Here is a 20,807-nt window from a genome sequence, read left to right on the forward strand (position 1 = left end):
TCATTAAGGCCTGTTTTTCACAAGCGTTTGTTTCAAGCATTGTTTTCTTTATATATACGCCTCTGTGTTTAAATAAAAACATTATTTAAGCTCTTTTAAGAAATATGTGCTGATACTGTTAAAGAGTCACTATGCATTCGTAATGCTATTCTTTAGCATTCTTTTAAATAATGTTCATCCTCTTTTAACATGCTGTTTTCCCGGGTGGCATTATTGTTTTTATATATACCTTAATCAATAATACTGTAATTGATACATTATTTATGTAATATATCATTTATGTTTTATTTTTGCACCTTTCATGTGCACACACTTGGCATATACTTAATTCCATGTGTTTGGACGATGTTATGTCGTATTAAAATGTATAAGTCTCAATAAACGTCTATTCTGTTCTTCTGTTTTGTTTAATTAAGTGTAGTCCTAATGGTGTTAAAGTGTACATCGGGAAAAGAATTCCTGTTAGAATAATATCGCGTTTAACACGACAAAAAAGCAACGTAACAGTAGATTTTACAAGATGTTGTTATAAGATGTATATGCTGACTAGTAAGAGGTCAATGACTTTGACGACAATATAAAGATCATTTCGAAATCAATAATGATTATATATAGAAATTTACATAAATTTCGTCGCCACAAAACTATATATGGCATAACTGCAAAACATGTGTACATATTATAGAACTAATCATTACAAACGTATTTACATGTTCTAAATTAATTTATAAGCTTGGTGTTTTGCAAATTTGTCAGCATTACTAAAATTGCATTTGTGAAAGTTTTACATAGAAAATTCTAATTACTTTAAACTTGTAAACAACTTGCTCCAGTTAAGGGGAGTAATCAGTTGAAATCAGCACTGAAATCAGCACTGAACGATGTTGTAACTATTAAATATTGTTTGATGAGTTTAGGACAGGCAGTTGGCACTGTTAGATTATTTAATACAATATTTGAAGTTATTGTTAATAGCAAAAGTTGGTTATGAAATGCATAGTTGTAGTTCAAGGTTCTTAGACTCGCCTTTGCTTCTTTTGCTACAGGAGAGTGAAAGAGACCTTTAAATAAAAATGAGGGTATATTTGAGATATGTATTCCGAGTCACTGAACAAGGCCAGAAAGATTATTGAACATGTTATGAACAGACATTATAAACTTATATAACTAATTATCCTCTATCTCCCCCAAAGACTGAATACAAACTGAATTTAAAACATGTATATATTTACTGGAAAGTAAACAGCAGAAATACAGCAAACTAGATGAACTTGTATCATTCGAAACAGAAACTGTCATATTTGGGCATATACAACCTCCGTTATACATGGATGAATACTTACACAATATCAATGTCACATCTTATAATCCGAGTGCCAGGCAGATTTGGATGTTGCACGGATGGAGGCATTTCGATTCACAATTGGACCTTGCTGGTCGGTTGTCGTGGAGACACAAGCCTGAAGTGTGATCGTCTGACCAGGGTTTAAATTCCGGGGGTAAGGACGTCCCACTATGCAGTTATAGGACAAGCGGCACATATAGGAATAGTGCAAGTGGTTATATGGCAACGCCCGTGCTGCCTGTGGCAGCTGTGCGAATCGCTGATGGAGGTAGCCGTACTGGTTTGAAGGGGGGGGGGGGGACTTTTGGTTGTCGACACGAGGTTGGCCGTCAAAGTGGGTCAATGCGTGGCTTGCCATCATGGCAGGTAGGGGTACGGGACTTACCTTCTATCACTCTCTGAAGACATATGTGCCAATGGTCAGCTTGTTGAGATTAGGTTTACTGGTATGAATTTGCGTTTGAGTTTGCTTATACGAAGAGTAGCGTAGACTGACTCGTCAATAACCTTGACAGAATATTGATGACATTTGCGAAACTCGATTCCCCCAACAGTACTGTCCAAGTTCAAGGGATGTGGCCAGACTTGATTCTGTACCATGATATGATCTCCGATAGCGGATAAAACGTTCACCTTCTTGATATAGCGCTGCAACAAAACAGTCTCACGTGTAAAAGGTGTTTCACGCCACCCATCATATGGTCGGTTTTTGCCAAGTGGGATAGGAACGAAGTCTCTGATTGGACGTCCAAACACACACTTTGCTGGGGAAAATCTGGTGTACCTGTCAGGAGCTTTCCTGTTTCAGAGCATGGTTCGTTAAATACCATCAGTGTTCAGGTCGCTGATAGGACAGGTGTTGACAGCTATAAGCAGTTCGACAGTATTGACTCCAACCTCAGCCCGACCACTGCTGTGTGGGAGACAGAAGACAGTCAATAATGGACACGCCCCAGTCGACAGTTGTGGAGACCACGACTAAACTGGAAGTACTGGCGAAATGCGTTAGGTTACTCATGGCGAAATTATCGGAAACCTTGTTCGACCATGCTGATTCGCATATCATTGTCATTGGCTGCTGTTGATCTTTTTCTATTCCAGATGACAGATTTCAAGCTCAATGCGTCCTGAGAGGTCACGGCATACAAAATGACTGACACCTCCATAGTGCCTGTATAAGGTACAAGGGCTGTAGCACTGATCGAGTTGGTTGTCAAGGGTGCAATTGAACAGGATGTAAAACTTGTGTGTTTGAAACTAAACCTGTCAGAAAACCTGTTTCTTAGTTTCTTTGCATGGTTGTCTGTGCCAAGAAAAATAGTATGCCTCGTCTTACAGTTGATACTAGCATTTGAACTCGCATGCTACCAGGGAAACTCCTCACACAACCTCTTCCTTTCGTCAGGTCCGTTCTGTTCCACATGGTTAGAAGACGGTATTCGATGCATGGAATGTCTATCACATTATACCAATTTTTAAGGAAGTCCGACATCGAACGGCTTTTATCACACCCTGTAGCAGATATCGTTACAAGACAGCACCACACGGAACGGAACGTTGAGACATGGTGACCAACAATGTTCACCACATATTTTGAATGTAGGTGTTTTTCTCAGTTGTAAACACAATTTGAATATATACTCATGAAGAACCATCGGACATTTACTTTCAAGATTCAATGAAAACTACGTGGAAATACACAGAAGCCAAAATGTAAACACATGTTTAAAGCCAATAACTTAACAGCCAAACAGCCACTGACCGTTGGACTAGTCTAACGTATCAATTCATTAAAGTTTTCAAAAATGTATTTTTTCACCATGACACAGGATTTATTCACTTTACATGTTCTAATACATTGATGTAGTGGGTTTTTTTTTTATATTTCATTTAGATGTGGGTGCGTTTGCTGTATAATCGGAATACATTATAACATGAGGTCGGATCTACTATCTAAAAAAAACGTAGAACTTTAATCATAGTTTAGATATCTGGAGTCGCATTGGACGTAAATGGTGCAATAGCTGCACCGCATTTGTAAAGGCAGATATTGCAATATGATATAACGGATTGTCACCTATTAAGTGCTAACCGTTTCCATTGAAGAACTGATATTGTCCACAACTGTAAGTGTTATGAACACATGGACCCATGTGGCCGGGTAGTTTACAATATGGCCTCCGAAACAAATATGCATGCCTTTTCTATAAATCAAATAATAAAAAATAACGAAATAAATACATAAACACATGTTCAATCAGAGAATGAATACACTGCAGTTTTGAAATTCGGTCGATGGGTTGCATTTATGTTTCAATATAAATCCATTATTAAAATACTAGCATTCTGAAATGGTATTTTTAATGATAAAACTAGCAATACTGCATTTAATTATTATTGTTTTAGTTATTTCAGAATATTGCTGTATATCAGTTAAGTTTTTAACTTGCCAAAATGGATGCCATGTTAGCAAATCGAAACCTCAATTTTTACAACGTTTCAAAAATGATGAAGTACAGGAGAATGGTCAATAAGGCATACATATCGCATAGATTATGCTTACAAGTGCGGACACTCCAAGACATCATTCATTCTAGATTGAACTTCTGAATATTACCAGCTTAGTTTGAGGAAAGCGGTTCCATATAAGCCTTTGGCTTTCTCCTTAATCCTTTACTTGTATATGTAATGTTGTATAAATATAAATATATATTACAAAATGAATACTGTTTAAACAGGTCAGTTAAGTTACAAAACAAATAAAGTATTGGTGATTTTTTTACCTTCAATTAAGGTTTATCAGGGTACGAATCAATACAACATGACGATTTGAATTAATCTTAACGATGAACTGCAATATACGCCCAGAAATACTAAATCCCATCCAAGAAGTTGAATTAGACTATGGCAATATGATTACTAACTTTATAAATACTATATTTAGTATTGTCCATTTACGGAGGTTAAAATAAAACATATTAATCAATGACAAGATCAAGTTGCTGGATAGCCTCAACGTCGCCTGAGAAGTTGTGTGTTTCGTCGTAGAATAAATCGAAAGAGAATACACAGTCAAACTCCGTTGACTCGAACTCGCTTGGCTCGAATTCCTCGCTGGCTCGAATTGAATGTTAAGGACCGATATCTTTACACTGAACGTAAATTTTCCCGCTTGTCTCTAATTTTCCCGAGGCTCGAGGTATTTTAGCCGGTCCCAACGTGTTCGAGCCATCGGGGTTCGACTGTATACAGTGTCTTCTTAAATAACATGCATCAGCATTGCACAATGACGACAAAAATATATCTATGAAGCGTTGACAACGTAGACAACCTCACTTCATTGGCACTACATACACAAGCCATGAATAGATTTTTTACCCACAAAGACTGGTATTCTCCTTTAAAAATCATTAAGCAATTAACCAAATGTCCTAGATTGGTGACGCACGTCGATCGAGTAATCTTCGTTTACATATAAATATAAATATATGAACCAGTCACAAAGGTTTTAAAATTAACACTTATTTTAAATATATCCAAAACAAATATCTTAATAGAAGAGAAAGATACCTTATTCTCCCACCTCAGATAAGTAGATCCAGAATTTTAACCATGCTAGAAATTCTTATCATGCCCATGGGCGAAGATAAAATGCCCGTATGGAACTCCTTTTTAATGGTCGCCGCATTGTAATTACCTCCCTTGTTGAAAACTGTTGTCTGTAGCATCATGATAACCATGTCTTATGGCAATATTTAGAACGCTAAAAAAATATTTCTCGCTTCAAATGTTACCATAAAACAGTTTTCACGCACCTCCATGTGCTTGTTCGCCGACATATATCTACAAATACTTTTCCGTCATATTGTTCTCCAGTACACCCATGGAAAGTATTCCTGATGATCCGCTATTTTGGAGACTTTTATCTTTATCCGCTCCCTCTATGCTATTGACGTAGGTTTCTACATTATCTAGGGAATTGGGCCCTTGTAAGCAGACATCCGATTTATTTTGTAATTCATAGTGATGACTTGTACATATTTTCCATAACTGCAATGAGTGCCAAAAGTACCAGACTGTTATCACGTAGACGGTAAATGTATGACAAAAGATACTGTTCTAAAAGAAGTTATTTTGTCTTTGTTTACGTAATCAAAAGCCTCAACGTTTAATTTAAATGAAAAAGCCAACAACAGTATAGAGAGGAATATGGAGCTCTACTAACTATAGCTCCAAACTAAATATAATTGCGCGCATATCAAATGATAATGATATATAGACTGTAATAAGCATGCACATATAATTATACATACAGTAATTATATGCATGAAATGTTACTAATAAACAATGCATGAACGAAAGATACATATGACATAATACTTTATTTACTTACTAACTATAACTCCAAACTACTTAATTTATGCGCATATCAACTGATAATGATATATAGACTGTTATAAGCGTGCAAACAAAAGCAAACGAATATAATTATGCATACAGTAATTATATGCATGAAATGTTACAAATAAACAATGGATGAAAGAAAGATAATATGACATAATACAAACGCATGTATAGAAACGTAATGAGAAAAACATTAAAACAGTGTTCAAATCCAAAAGTATGGGTAGGTCAGTAGTATAGAATGCCATCAATTCATGAAGTGCTTGTTTGCATTCCTCGAATGTCTTGCCTACAATCAGAAAATCAGAATTTGTAGCCTCTTTTCTCCATTATCACTCGCGCAGCTTGTGTTATTTTTGTAAATATCTCTGGGGACCGTGAAGCCCCGAATGGAAGTTTGGTATCAACCATATAAGTTAAATTCTTGCTTTTGTAAAAACGCCATTTCAATTTGAGGGATGAATCGGAACACTTCGGTATGCACTTTGATCAAGATCAAGTTTAGCCATATAACAATTAGGTGTAACAAGCTAAATATCATCCTTGATTGACTGGTACTTAAAATGGTCCGTATCTGCAAAGTCATTTACGCAAATCCTGGCGGGCGACTACAATCGTGAATAAGTTTTACTTTCGAAGAATCACGTTTGAGTATAGCTCCGATAGCAGAGACAATTAGTGGCTTATCATCGACGATTTCGTAGTGCCCGTTTTCGAGTTCTGATACGATTTGGGCTTCCGTTTGCGCGCGCATTTTAGTACATGAGGCCGATGAGTAATTTTCCTCTTCCACACTACTTTTACAGTTTATCATTGTCAACTATGTTAATTCCATATTTAATTCCCGTAAGTAGATATTCACGATCTTGGTATCCCGTCGGCAGATGTTTTTCCCATGCTTCATATATAAGTGATGTAGGTCGGTTTACAGGTTTTTTGCTGTTGTGAGTTTGTCTTGACGAACTGGGTACGACGGCTGGTCTTTAGACTGGTGGTTGTAGCGGCATTTGTTTCCAAACGGGCATGAGCCTTTTGCCTTGAATATCTTGTAGTCTTCCCTCGACTCTGGCGATTGGTATGACGGCTGTACCGTTGATTTCGGACCTTTCGGTCCTAGCATTTAAAGCTTCATATGAAAGGAAAAGGTTCCCCAGTTAAAGCGATGTTCAGCTTGTAGCTCCCTTTAGTGGGAGACATCATTTAGAACTCTATTACATTCATAGGTGTCAGCAAATTCGAATATTCTCGTATATGCAAGGTAATGTTCTACATCAGATCTGGTCAGTTCATTTGAAGCAAGCAAATGGTTACGGAGCCTCATGTTTGCGGCACCCCACTCGTCCATTTAAATACCTAAGAATGGGTGCTCGTCGTCCGTATTTAGTACTATCGTTTCTTCGTCGTGAGAACGGAGGATATACTCTTTGCGTTTATTCTCTCTCCGACGTTTATTTCGTTCCGACAGAAAACGTGTTATATGTACGGCCTTCTTTTGATTGCGACTTCATTTTGAGAATAGACCTCGGGTCCATGAAGTTCGATCTTTCTTCAACTTTTGCCTTTTGCTGGCCAGAGTCCGGGGATGTTGCCAATAAAAGTTCGTCAAATAACTTACCGGCGCCTTCCAGTGTAGCTTCGTTAGTCGAGCTTCTGTCAATCGTGCTCTGAATTTCATTTGTCACAATGGAATCTGCAGTTTTCCATTTTTTGGATTTCCTGTGCGATGTTCTCAACACATCCAAGAGGTAGTCCTAGACCTTTAAGATCAGATTTTGATAAAGCACAAGTATATCCTTAGAGATAAGATCTTCCTGTCGTAAAGTTTATGTAACTTTTCTGGACAAATTAATCTTTGCTGCCCAATTGTCAAATTTGAACTCGTTGAAAGAGTTGTCAATTTCCGTTATGTAAGTCACGTCTTGGTATTTTCATTCAAACTAAAAAACAGAATATTTAAAAAATGATTTATTGTCTTATTAAATCTATACTTTATTTTCACATAACCTAACTTAGATATACAAAAGGTTTAAGAAATTGGTATGTATGCTTTGCAGGAAATGAGATTTTTTTCTAGAAAATATTTCTGTAATGCGAAGCTATCTTTTTAGCCAATTTTAATAACATGAAAACATATAACCGAAAAAGATAAGTTCAATCTTAGGTAAATGGAACACAACAATAAGTATACTTGTCATGTGTCGCGTTATTAAGTTCCAATGGTGTTAAATCCCTACAGGTTTATTATGCACAAAAGTATCAATAATTCAGGCTGGTGATACAAACTAAGTTATCGAATAAGCAGATCATTTAATCATCTAAGTCTAATTCGCCGGATTATTGTTTCTACAGACTCGTTATACCAAGAGGCATTCTTTATGTTGCAAAACATAGTGCTATCTCATAGGCGTACTTCCAAACACTTAAATACATCATTTATGTATGTGTTTTCTTCACATTTTTTTTAAATCTATCTAGCGTGTTTTTACAAAGAATGCGCGTTAAAGTTTCATGAGTTCTTGCCAGACGAAGTGAGGGATATTGCTCCTAATTCACTGGAATTTACACATTCGTAAATGTAATGAATGTGGATGTCGTCTGTCTATGTTAAACAATGCCTGCACGTGCATCGAACCCTAACACGTGGGTTAATTAGCGTTGTGAACATCGGTGGAGAATTGAGATTCAGACCCTATAGTAAATTTGCGTGGAACTGGATAAAGCATTTAAAACCGGACAGTGTCTGGGTCACCAGCGGTACGGATATGCCATTGTTGTTTTTTATAGTCAACAACACAACCATTCACAATATATTTCTATTTTCATTTTTGAAAGAGAGTTGAACCTTCTTTGTATAGTGAAGCATACCATATGTCTTGATTGAGATGTAGCGGTTGAGTATTACTTCCCGCTGGGCAATGGAATTTTCTTTGCTAAGTAGTTTGTATTCATGCGACAAATTGTATAGAATAATATAGGTGTTTCGAAATACACGAACTATAAACTATACGATTTCTGACACCATCACATGGCCTAGTGAATCCGCCTGGTTTTATGCACTTAGTGTTAAACGGGTCGGTCGTAAAGTGCCTGTGACTTTGAATTGATTTCAGAGGTTCGCATAGCTCACGGCTACCGGTCTCCATTAAATACATCTCGTGAAATTCATTTGATAGTCTTTGCATCAATACAAAATATATTTACTGATAATGCAATGATCGTTTATTCCCATCAAATGCTGTCTGTATTTGAAAGTCATATTGTTATCTTAACGAATGAAATATAGAACATGCAATTATAACCTTGAATATACTAAAACGAACAGTGCTAAAACTGTCACAGCACCCAATATTAACTAAATGGCAATATTTAGAACAAAGGGACATAGCTCTAAATGTCAATAACTATCTCATTGGCGGATCTATGAAATAAAATAAAATGGGTCAGAACATAGGGGTACGAAATGGATCATTTTTAAAAGAATTTCGACGTGTTAAGAGTGAGGTGGTGGCTTACATCACTTGTGAATAATAGGGATTAATATGCTAGTTAACACTGTACAAACTTTCAGTTCTCTAAGATTATGTAGGATAACGGATGCATGAGCTGTGCAGTAACGAAAAAAGGAACTCAATGTAATAAGTACATTTTCAATTAACGTTTTATATCATTCTGCGTGATTTTAATGTAATATCGTATTGTAAGGACACGTTTTGTTCAGGTATTTACACTAACAAAAAAGGTGACGAAATCTACTCCAATAAATATTAGCTCATACGCCTGTGCAATCATGTTATCATGTGTCCTAAAGTAAACTTCAACCGACCAAAGGACTGTAATCTATTCATAAAGCTGTTCAACCCATATTTGTAGTAATCGAAGTACTCTAACAAGGATGTAAAACATATTATCAGTTATTTTACTATTTTATTATTTATTAGAAAAAAACAGTATTTCATTATTAATGGAATAAGTCTTAACTTGTTATAGAAATATCGGATTTTATCTGTTTTCGGTTTCACTTATTGTATGTAATCACGTGGCTAATGAAGGAGTGTTTTATATAGGGTATAACTTATTTATCATAGTGGCTTTACCCTTTGGATACATATCAGTTACGAAAATGGTCGTATAAACGCAGTAAGTTGATGGAAGTTTTTTATTATTATTATTATTATCATTATTATTATTATTAGTAGTAGTAGTAGTAGTAGTAGTAGTAGTAGTAGTAGTAGTAGTAGTAGTAGTAGTAGTAGTAGTAGTAGTAGTAGTAGTAGTAGTAGTAGTAGTAGTAGTTGTATATAAAAATAATAATAAAATTAATAATAATTATGATTATTATTATTATTATTATTATTATTATTATTATTATTATTATTATTATTATTATTATTATTATATTTTTATTAACAGTAGCAGTAGCAGTAGTAGTAGTAGTAGTAGTAGTAGTAGTAGTAGTAGTAGTAGTAGTAGTAGTAGTAGTAGTAGAAGTAGTAGAAGAAGTTGTAGTAATAGTAGTAAGAATAGTAGTAGTAGTAGTAGTAGTAGTGGTGGTGGTGGTGGTGGTGGTAGTGGTAGTAGTAGTAGTAGTAGTAGTAGTAGTAGTAGTAGTAGTAGTAGTAGTAGTAGTAGTAGTAGTAGTAGTAGTAGTAGTAGTAGTAGTAGAAGTAGTAGTAGTAGTAGTAGTAGTTGTAGTAGTAGTAGGAGGAGGAGGAGGAGGAGGAGGAGGAGGAGAAGTGATAGTGGTGGTAGTAGTGGTAGTGGTGGCGGTGGTGGTAGTAGCGGTAATATCAGTGGTAGTAGCGGAAGTAGGAGGAGCAGTAGTAGTAGTACAAGTAGTAGTAGAAATGGAAGTGGTAGTGGTAGTGGTAGTTGTTGTTGTAGTAGTAGTAGTATTAGTAGAAGTGGTCGTAGTATGCACTATATTGACTGTACACCGCATGTCTATTTTAGTTCTAAATCGTATGTTGTAAAACAATACTTAGTCAACTATAAGAAGAAGAGAAAAGGTTATCAAGTGTATACTATTTCCTTGAGAGACAGTTGTTCCATACTAGAATACACTCTTTTTATATGTATATGTTCGGTTTATTTATTTCAGGTTTTTGTTATTTGATATTGAGAGGTGAGATTCAAGCTTAAACCTTCCTTCTCGCTTAGGTCATTATTTATGATATAACTTTATCATTGCGCAATCATCTATTATCTAATCTTACGCACAATCAGTATTAAAACGCGACCACAAATAAACACAGCCTTCCAAAACACATATGTTTAATGATCATGTCATCTTCTTCTTCGTATACCTTTTTCCTTATTAGCTTTTGCTTCTGGATATATGTATGACCGAAAATATAACATGTTCAGCTGATGGTATAAAAGTGGCTAATTCTTTGGTCAAAGTTAGCCGAAAATTTAAGTGATCCAATGAGTTTCATTAACCAATCAAATCCTTTAAATGTGCAAACTAAGCGAAATATATTTCGTGGATAACTTAACCACGTTTTATATAAATGGCTGCAGTAGTCCATTGACCAAATAGTCGTCTTCATTTGTAAGGAAGATCACTTTGAAAGAAGTAAAGTATATAATAATTTTAATTATTGTATATATAATATGATTGTAATTTGTCCTTAAGATCGTGAAAAGAAGCCAGTTGGCAAATAAAATAGTATAAACTAGTGTGATTCCGTTTAGTAGTGTACGGTGTTCTAAAAGCATTCGTCAATTTTTCAGGTTGACATGAATGGCCGGATCAATGGTTCTACTTATCTGCATACTTCTACGAGTAGTAAGTATGCGAATACGTTTCTAAGCCACCGTAGGCTGTCATACAGTATTTTCAAAGTCCGGCTATTTGTCCGTCCTTAACGTCTGTTACAAAAATGTGTCTGCACAAAGACTCTAGAATGGCCTCGCCTAGAACTATCAAAATTGAATAATAGGTTTGGGGATCACTAAGTCAAGGGAGTTTTCAATAGTATTATGATTTGGATATAACATCATTACAAATGCATTCAAATAAATTTAAATTTGTGTAATAATAACAATGCAGAAAATAATTGATTGTATTAAACTACTATCTAAAAAAAGAAAATTTGAGACATGAAACTTTTATGACAATAAAGCGCAGTGTAACTTAATCATTATTAACGCACAGGTTGAGTTCTGGCTTTCAAATTTATTTCAGTTTCTGGAGGTCGGTGGAGATAGAGTCTTTCGACCTGTGGACACTAAGTGTATCCCAATATGTTCAAATCGGAAAGTGAAAGACTGGGCCTTCAACTGTGATGGGGACAATACCACATGTGACTGGCAGTGTTCGGCCCAGAGGAAGGCGTGTCCAGAGGGCCTCACGTATCACTGCGCGGCTGACTACGCGGACTTTGAACTACATACCGGCAATATCATCCACTTGGAAGAATGTGCGCTGGAAAAGCCATGCAAGAGAGGTTGAATAAGAAAAAAATCCTTATACATAACACCATGGCAGGGGCGAGTCCAGGATTGGGCGTTAGAGAGGGTGGGATAATTAAGAGGCAAAGCCTTTTGACTGCGCCCTCAGAAAATTACAAGAAAATGTAAACAATTTCCTATCCGAAATATCGCATTTGGGGCGTATTTTATTACTCTTTTACTATATCGAAATAAAAAATAAACATGCGGATATTTAAGAGGGGGCGCGCGCCGGGTTTACCCCTGGATCCGGTAGCTCTTACCTTCTATACTTCAGCAGTATTTACATTTAAGCTGTTGCTGTTCCACAATATAACCTGTTGCTACGGGTTTAATAACAAACAATGTTTTATAATCCGTATAGGGTGATACTTTAGTGAGGTGTTTAGATAATCAACGCAACATTTAAGAAATGTATTTCAAATTTCATCGAATGTATTTGTTTCAGGCGAAGAACCGAGTATTACTCTATACGCCAATGGAGAAAAACTACCTCCGAACGAGGCAAAGATTAATTGTATTTCTTGCTCAAACAAATATTTCTACAACAGCCAAGACGGCAGATTGTCCTCGTCATATAGCAGGTGTTTCCAAGAAAAGTTTAACAAGTGCATTCCGGAGGACAACAAAATTGACTGTGGTGAGTCGTGGCTTAAGCGAACGGAGAGTGATGGCTACTGCAGATGCGATGCGAGGAGAGGGTTCGCTCCTGAGAATGAAAACATCGACTCCATGTGCTTCTACACTGACGCACATTGTATGTTAAAGAAATGTCCGTCTGCACAGGAGCTGGCTTTAAGTAAGTGCTTTTAAGGAAAATTGTATTTTGTTTTATAAAATACAGAAAGAGATATAGACGAATAGTGATTGAAGATTGTATATTATATAGATAAGCAAACTCATCTATTTTTAAGTTTTAAGCACTTTGGAAGTACGACGAGCATTTAGTATGCAATGCTGTCGGGTAGTTTTTCGGTACAGGAAGACATTCAGTAAAATCACAATTAAGCAAAAAACAAATTATTTGAAGAGCTTTATAATGATCTTATAGGCATCAGGGGGAGCCCAGACCGGTTCCGTTCTGGTGATAGATCGGGTCCACGGAGTATGCTACCGTCGCAAGACCCGTTTCAAATAAATAAATGTGTGTGTTTTATATAAACGATATCTCAATATAAATGTATATACATGTTATCACTGTGTGTTGATTTGGTGACTGTGTGTGTCATGTTACAAGCTAATAGATTAAAGTTTTGACCTACTAGTTCAATTAATTAGTCTTTGATTTCTCCTAGATTACTCCTGCATAATCAACTGTCCAGACGGTTATTACAGGACGGACGATTCAGATGCATGTGTTGAAAGAGCAAGCGCAACGTAAGTACATCGTCTAATTCAATCTTAAGGCCATCTGAGCCCGTTTTAGGTCTGTGAATAGTTGCTTGAATTGACATCTCCTCTAGAACCGTATGGTCTGTTTTTATGAACCTTGACATTAATCATCCTTATTGGAGCCTCAATCCACATTGCTTTAACAAAACAATTACATTTAAAACTCATAGAAATCTCTTAAAATCATTACCTCTGAAGTCAATAATAAGTATTTAGACCTTTTATAAAAAATGCTAAAATTAGTATATCCAACAACATTCCCGCTAGAACACGGGACCTGTTTTACCTATACGACTATAATTTTCTTTTTCATAATTTATAATACCTTGGTCAAGTCAGTATACGCTTGTTGATTTTCTCGTACGTATGATACTTGTGTCTAGTCAGTAAAAGTGTGTTAAATTTCTTGTGCTTATGATGCAGTTGTATTTTCAGTAAATGTGAGTTTATTTCTTCGATTGTTAAATACATTTGTCTAAGCAGTAAAAGAGTAATTTCCTCGTTTGCATGATACAGTTATCTGGTATGCAAATGTGTGTTTATCACCTTGAATGTTTAAAACTTTAATGTTTGGTACGTATGTCTAGTCAGTTAGCGTCTGTCGATTTATTGAATGTTTGATACTTTTGTCAAGTCAGTTAAAGTTTATTGATTTACTTGTAGGAATGATACTTTTGTATAGTTTGCAAACGCTAGTTGACTTACTCATATGTATGGTACGTTTGCTTAGTCAGTTAATGCTATTTGATTTCCTCGTTTATTTTACACTATTGTCTCTTCAGTACACGCTTACTGGTATTCTCGTATGATTGATACTTTTGTCGAGTCAGTAAACGTTTGTTGATTTCGTTTTAATTATTGTATGAAACATTTCCGCGTATAGCGTATATTCGTTTGTTCCTCTATCTTCTCACCAAACTTACCTGAAATATTTAGTAGTACAGATGTTTGAAAAACTTCACAATGTGTTCTAAATAGATATACATATTTAACAATGCAAATCATGTTATCATTTACTTGATATCATCTTGAAAAAATACACAAATATTTATTCCAGTCCATGATATCTGTAACTTTAAGGCATAAACCATCCTTGATTTATGATACACTTCACTGATTAAATTTATTTAAAGTTTTATCAGCTTGATTTGTTTAGAGCAAAAACGAAGCCACCAACGACAGCTTCTTCAACAACTGATCAAACATACACTCAGTCTACAATTGATTCCACAACCGGAAAAGGTGGGTTCTTTTGGATACTTGTAGTCGAATCTAATGGTGTTCTTCAAATTGAAACATATACGAGTAAACGTGTAATTAAAGGTTACGTAAAAACACCATCAATGATGGCTGGAATCCTTCTGATTGAAGCATCCTTTCTCAAGAACTATCGCCTTAAATGACTTCAAAAACGGAAGTATTCAAATGCTATGTTAAATCCTTAGTGCAACCTAGGATTAAATAATTTGAGAAAAAAAAATATCGTGCATGTTACTATTATAATTGAGTCTCATATGATGTCTGATAATTTACCGAGGTCCACGCGATACGATACTTTAGTAAAAAGATATTTTAAGAAAATAAACCTGAAATTCTCAACTGGATCACCGACTCACAATATGCCAATGAGGTAGATATGTGGGTGGAGCATAGCGCTTTGCTAACAGTACCTGAACAATCGCCGGAACAGTCTAAAGAAGATACTAGAGAAATACTGAACATTTTCAAATCGATTTCGCATAAAGAAATTAAGCTCCTGTTTTTAAAATAAATGTGATGTAAGAGTTTTCGAATGAAAACTTAATAATGGTGTTTAGTATAAAATCGTAGATTTCTTTACGCTCGTGTTTTTTTGTGCATGACGAGATAAAGGGTGGCAAATCTAAGATACCAAAATCTGGAACCCTTCAGCAAATGTTGATATTTGCTCAAATATCGTTTTTGAAGACAATTTTAAATAGCGTAAACAGCTTTGTTGTTGCGAAATTGGTTGTTTACCATCATTATGTGATGTTATCAATGTTTGGTTAGCACGTCAAAATATATTATTGTTGAAGCAAAGTCGTGGCGGTCTAGTGGTCCAAAGGTTGATTATATTGGGTTATTTTTTCTTGACTTCTAAGAACATCTTTCTAGTTAAAAACTGTAAATCATTAGGTTTTCAGAAAGTCACGTGATAAGCAAATTTCTTATTGACGTTGTGTGCGATAAATCATAAACATATACTTAGAGTATCTTTCGGTTTTGTTGCATTTTTTAATCGAGATAAATCCATTTATTGGGGTTAAAAAATGTAAAAGTTGAAAAGAAGTCATTTGGATATACAAACAATCAAATAAGTTTACATATTTAAATCATAATGAATCCTTTATACTTAAATAACAACAACAACAACATTTCTCCAAAAACAAGTTCCTTTGAGTGGCAAGCATGGAAATGCATTTGTTCCGAAATAACTGAAAATGTGAATATGTGATTTAATGTATATTTTATTTATGGCCTTTTTTTCTCATATAATCTAGAGAAAGTTGTCATCAGCTCGAAGAAGACAGACAAAGTAACAGGAGCAGAATTTGCACCATTTGTCGTCATAATTGCATGGCTATTGATAACGATATGTAAGTGAAAACAACTTTCTCACGGTTTATCCAGGTGCCAGTATTCGTTTATAGTTTTTGTTATTGTAGTAAAGTTATTGTATATGCTTCATAATTTAACACTTATGACAATGGTATCGGCCACATTTCTTAATTTTCGACAAATACCCATAAATTACCTAAACAGAACATTTTAGCGGAACAGTATTTCTTATTTGCAGTTTTTCGACACGCGTAAGCTTTGATCTAATCGAATAATTTGAAGTATCACATGTTAGAATTCAACATATATTTCTAGTCAATGAAATTGCACATAGGCAGTCATAAAGTACTAGGCGTAAACATTGAGAATTTCAACTTTCGCGGGTGTTTTAAACGTTTGCCTACTGCCACTCTTCTAATTCATACTCTCTGCGTCAAATTTTGCGTTAAAAATGTGCCAGCCAATGAGTTTGTATTTTTAGCTATCTAGATGACCAGAATTAATATTTGATAAAAAAGAGCTCATTCGCTTCGTTTTATCAACCCATTCTTAGTCATCAAGATTCGACTTCATGCCATCTTATTATAATAAATAAATATTCGCGAATATTTTATTTCGGGAAATGATTTTCCATAGCAAAGCATGCGCGCGGGAGGTTTAAAAAAGAGAAAGATGAATTCCGCGCCAAGCATATCCACAACTATTATATATTTTCATTTTTAGAAAAACACTTCTCTACATTTTACAACACGCGATAATGTATAATCTTAATACTCTTTACGGCAAATTAAATGGTCCCTCCTTGTAGTAAAATGTATTAAATCCATAAAATGTATCATATAGGTCAACCACAGGTGATAGTAACATAGCCGGGATTGAACGTTTGTTTTTACTTTTAGTTTTGGCCGAAATTTGAGAGCCATCTAATTAATTTATTAATGTTGTAAAGCCGAATTCATTGGTCAGCAATGAAACAGTCCACTCTTCTTGCATTCAAAGCATAACCGGTGCGCGGTCAAGATCAACATTGCAACACGGGTTTTGATAGTGAAAGTAGATACTGTAACAAAATTATTTCGGATCGGATAGAGACTCGTCTAAATCATAATGGTAGGAATAATATTTTAAGCTACTTTGTTGACAGGCCATTGTTCTCTTATCCCGCTAAATACATTAAGTACTGTATATATAGTTGGTTTATATCATTATTTCTAGGTTGTCACAAAGGAAGGATTTTGAAAGAAAAAAACGAAAAAGGCCTTATGAAGGCAGCCAGATTAATCGTGAAATTAGCACTCTGCCAACGCTCTACTAGTTTAAGTAAGTTTTTATCAATTAAAAGTGTACCAATTTATTAACGTTTTTAACAAGGACTTTATTTCTTTTTCAAAACTCCGCAAACTTTTTGAACAATCCTCGTGAAACGTTAACAGCAACTTTTTTGTAAACCCTTGATTAGCGAGGTTGATTTCTTTTAACCACTGGGCCTATATGTTATCATAACTAAATTACTTATATTTATGTAATAATAATTTTAAAGGAAATGACGACTCTTGAGTGTGTCGTAGTTTTGCTTACTGGAAGTGCATACATCGAGATTGGTATATATATATATATCATAACATCTTCGTAAGCTTTGTCTCTTTGTTCTGCAAAAAAGTGGAAACCTCCGGCGAAGCTGTTAGTACACACAATGCCGAGTCACAGCAAAACACGGAGGAGGACAAACAGAGTCGAGTGAAACTTCTTTCAGGCGTCGAACAAGAGGGTAGGAAAGGTAACTGCAATGATATTTATTTCTTAAAAATGTGTTTTAAAGTACTTTAAAAACAAAGAATCCGAAACAAACGATAAAAACGTGTGGGTCAAAACTGGGACTATATGTTATTTAAACTAAACTGCTTATATTTATGTAAAACATTTTTAAAGGAACGACGACTCTTTAGTGTGTCGTAGTTTTGCTTAATAGAAGTGCATTCAACGACATTGGTATATAGTCAAACCATCTTCGTAAGCTTTGTCTCTTTGTTCTGCAAAACAGTGGAGACCTCCGGTGAAGCTGTTAGTACACACACTGCCGGGTCACAGAAAGAAACGGAGGTGGACAACCTGAGTCGAGTGAAACTTCTTTCAGGCGTCGAACAAGAGGGCAGGAAAGGTAACTGCAATCATATTTATTTTTTTAAAAATGTGTTTTAAAGTACTTTAAAAACAAAGAATCCGAAACAAACGGAAATGAACTTGTGGTTCAAAATTTTGAAAATATACTGTTTAGAAAGATTTATTCATACCGACAGTACGTCAAAATTAACTAAATATACTCGTATAGCATATATTGAAGTCGTCAATGCACACATTTGTCCCTCTTATGAGAGGATTGATCCGAAAATAGCATTTAAAAAAAACTAGATAAAAGTTCACATAGTCGCATGGTTTTGACAGATCTGAACAGCTTCATTAATTTATTTATGTTTTAGTATTTGGCTCTATATTTTTCATCGTTCAGTTTATAAGGGACTACAGTTTGTTGTTGTTTTTCCACAATAATCATGCCATATTTATAATGCAATTACCTGTACTGAATGTTCCTAAACATTGTTTGTTTATAGACTGACTTACGTAGTACAAACGATTGTCTTGAAAAACAATATCATTTGATTTTTGAAAGAAGCACAATTCATATTTTAGCTCCCTGGAAGAAAAAAAGTCCAAGTGACATAGAACTATTGCACGTTGCGTCGCTAATTGGAAAAGGCTGGAGAGGTTTGGGTGCTCATCTGGACATCAGAACCTCCCTATTAGACCAAATAGAAAAAAATAACTGTGGCCATAAAGATATTGTTTATGAAATGCTGAGAGAATGGCGAAATTCCAGCTCTCAACCAACATTGAGTCATTTAGAGGATGCAATTCGTGAGTCAGGCGTTGTGTTTGACTGGGACTTTGTAAAACAGGATATTTTAGGTAGGTCTCCCACTTTCACCTTTTCTTTAAATAAACCATATGCCATTGTTTGTTGTTGTTGTTTTTTTCCTTTTTGTGACCACATTTCAATTAATTTTATAGTATTGAATAATATTAAGTTTATTTACTTTTCATCCAAGCATTATATTGTCATATTTTTATTTTGCTTTTATTGTTAAATTCTAATTGTTTTTCCTTTCAGTAAGTCTGTATCATATATATATATATGTAAATATATACTAGTATTTACCAATACTATTCATTATTAATCAATTCTTTAAAACAAAGACAAGCGTCACCAAAATGCTGCCTTGAATAATACTCCGGACGAGGGTGAAAAAAACGCTGCCACGAATGATATTCCGGACGAGGGTGACAAAAATGCTGTCTCGGTTGATAATGAGATGAACAACACTCTCAATGCTAGAGTAGAGGCACATTTATCTGGTAGAAGCATAGCCAGTTCTTGCAACATAGCCAGTAGAAGCAGGACAGACGAAACACAATTTTAACAATACTTCTCAGTTTGCATATGTTGTGTAAGAGTACTTAAGTTATTACTGAAGTTACCGTCGCAGCGTTTGAAACTTACTGAGTCCAAGGATCCCTAGGACACAGCATTTTTTGGAGGGACTAAATAACCTCGAAGTCAGGTGTCCATATTGTGCAATATTGTTTTGGCAGAAAAATAGATTGAAACCCAAAATACATGTTAAGTTCAATAAGAATTAATTAACAATCGATAAGAAATTGTATGTTTGTGTCCCTTCTGGATCCCTTGGAAATATAGTTAATTTCGACCATTGCGGTGTAGAGCAAAGACTTTTCTTAGATTATATTTAAAGGAAGCTGCATATGTTATAAAATTACGTTGTCAAGAATTGTTTCTTATATACAAAAATATATATCATAATTGAATTGTGGGAAAATTTGTGAATGCAATATATCCTTCATTTGCTTCAAGGGCGGAGTTTTTTTATCTGGTGATTGACTAATCACGTAGAAACACTAAAACTATTAGTTAACGATATAGTTTCATTGTTATAAATGGAATTTAAATAACTTTAGAAGAAAACAACCTGCAAGTTGGCAAACTATTCATTGACGTCAATGATGTGTATGTGTCCATTGTCAGATTGATGTCTGACTTAATAAAACGTGAGCGAGACCCTTATGTACGGGGCAGTGTATCAATTTGTTTTGGACTATTGCCTATATCCACCGTGTGTGTATCAAAGTTGAAGTCTGAAACTGCTTCTTGCCGTCAGTCAAACAGCGGTTCCGTTGTGAAATTGATCCAAATTATCATTATATGATATAACAAATATATTTTAATACTCATTTCAGTTTTGCTAGATGCGTTTGAATGAAGATTAAAAGTATCTTCCATGGCCGCTCGTGTAAGATAGGTTCATTCCAACCCGAGCGTGAGGTTTACCGAGTTTCCGCAGAACACCCTCCCCGAGGGCTCAGGCGAATCTATCCTACCCGATTAGCCATGAAAGATACGTTTTCTTTCACCTCAGTTAAACTAAATAAAGTTGAAACGTACTATTTCACTGGAATCCTTTTGTGCGTAGTGAAAATAGTTCGCGTATAGATATGTGATAATATGTTGTTTTCATAGATATGCGTGCAGTAATTCAAATATTTAAATAGTCAAGTCGTT

The 20,807-nt window shown here is 35.2% G+C and overlaps 1 protein-coding gene across 2 annotated transcripts; it reads left to right on the forward strand.

Annotated features, from left to right (window-relative positions):
- The first annotated feature begins 9,739 nt into the window (after positions 1 to 9,739).
- LOC128211945 (uncharacterized) lies at positions 9,740 to 20,424 on the forward strand. Of its 2 annotated transcripts, none has more exons than XM_052917101.1 (12): positions 9,740 to 9,886; positions 11,483 to 11,537; positions 11,937 to 12,198; positions 12,651 to 13,001; positions 13,498 to 13,579; positions 14,751 to 14,836; positions 16,117 to 16,212; positions 17,390 to 17,494; positions 17,835 to 17,951; positions 18,216 to 18,332; positions 18,863 to 19,138; positions 19,427 to 20,424. In XM_052917101.1, exons 2-12 carry the CDS (start codon positions 11,493 to 11,495, stop codon positions 19,648 to 19,650), a joined length of 1,761 nt encoding a protein of 586 aa, XP_052773061.1. In that variant the 5' UTR covers positions 9,740 to 9,886; positions 11,483 to 11,492; the 3' UTR covers positions 19,651 to 20,424. The 2 variants fall into 2 exon arrangements, with proteins under 2 accessions (XP_052773061.1, XP_052773060.1); XM_052917100.1 differs by lacking the exon at positions 9,740 to 9,886 and adding an exon at positions 10,859 to 10,871.
- Positions 20,425 to 20,807: the final 383 nt, after the last annotated feature.

Source organism: Mya arenaria, chromosome 12 (assembly GCF_026914265.1).
Source record: "Mya arenaria isolate MELC-2E11 chromosome 12, ASM2691426v1".
In the NCBI taxonomy this organism is placed as follows: Eukaryota; Metazoa; Mollusca; class Bivalvia; order Myida; family Myidae; genus Mya; species Mya arenaria.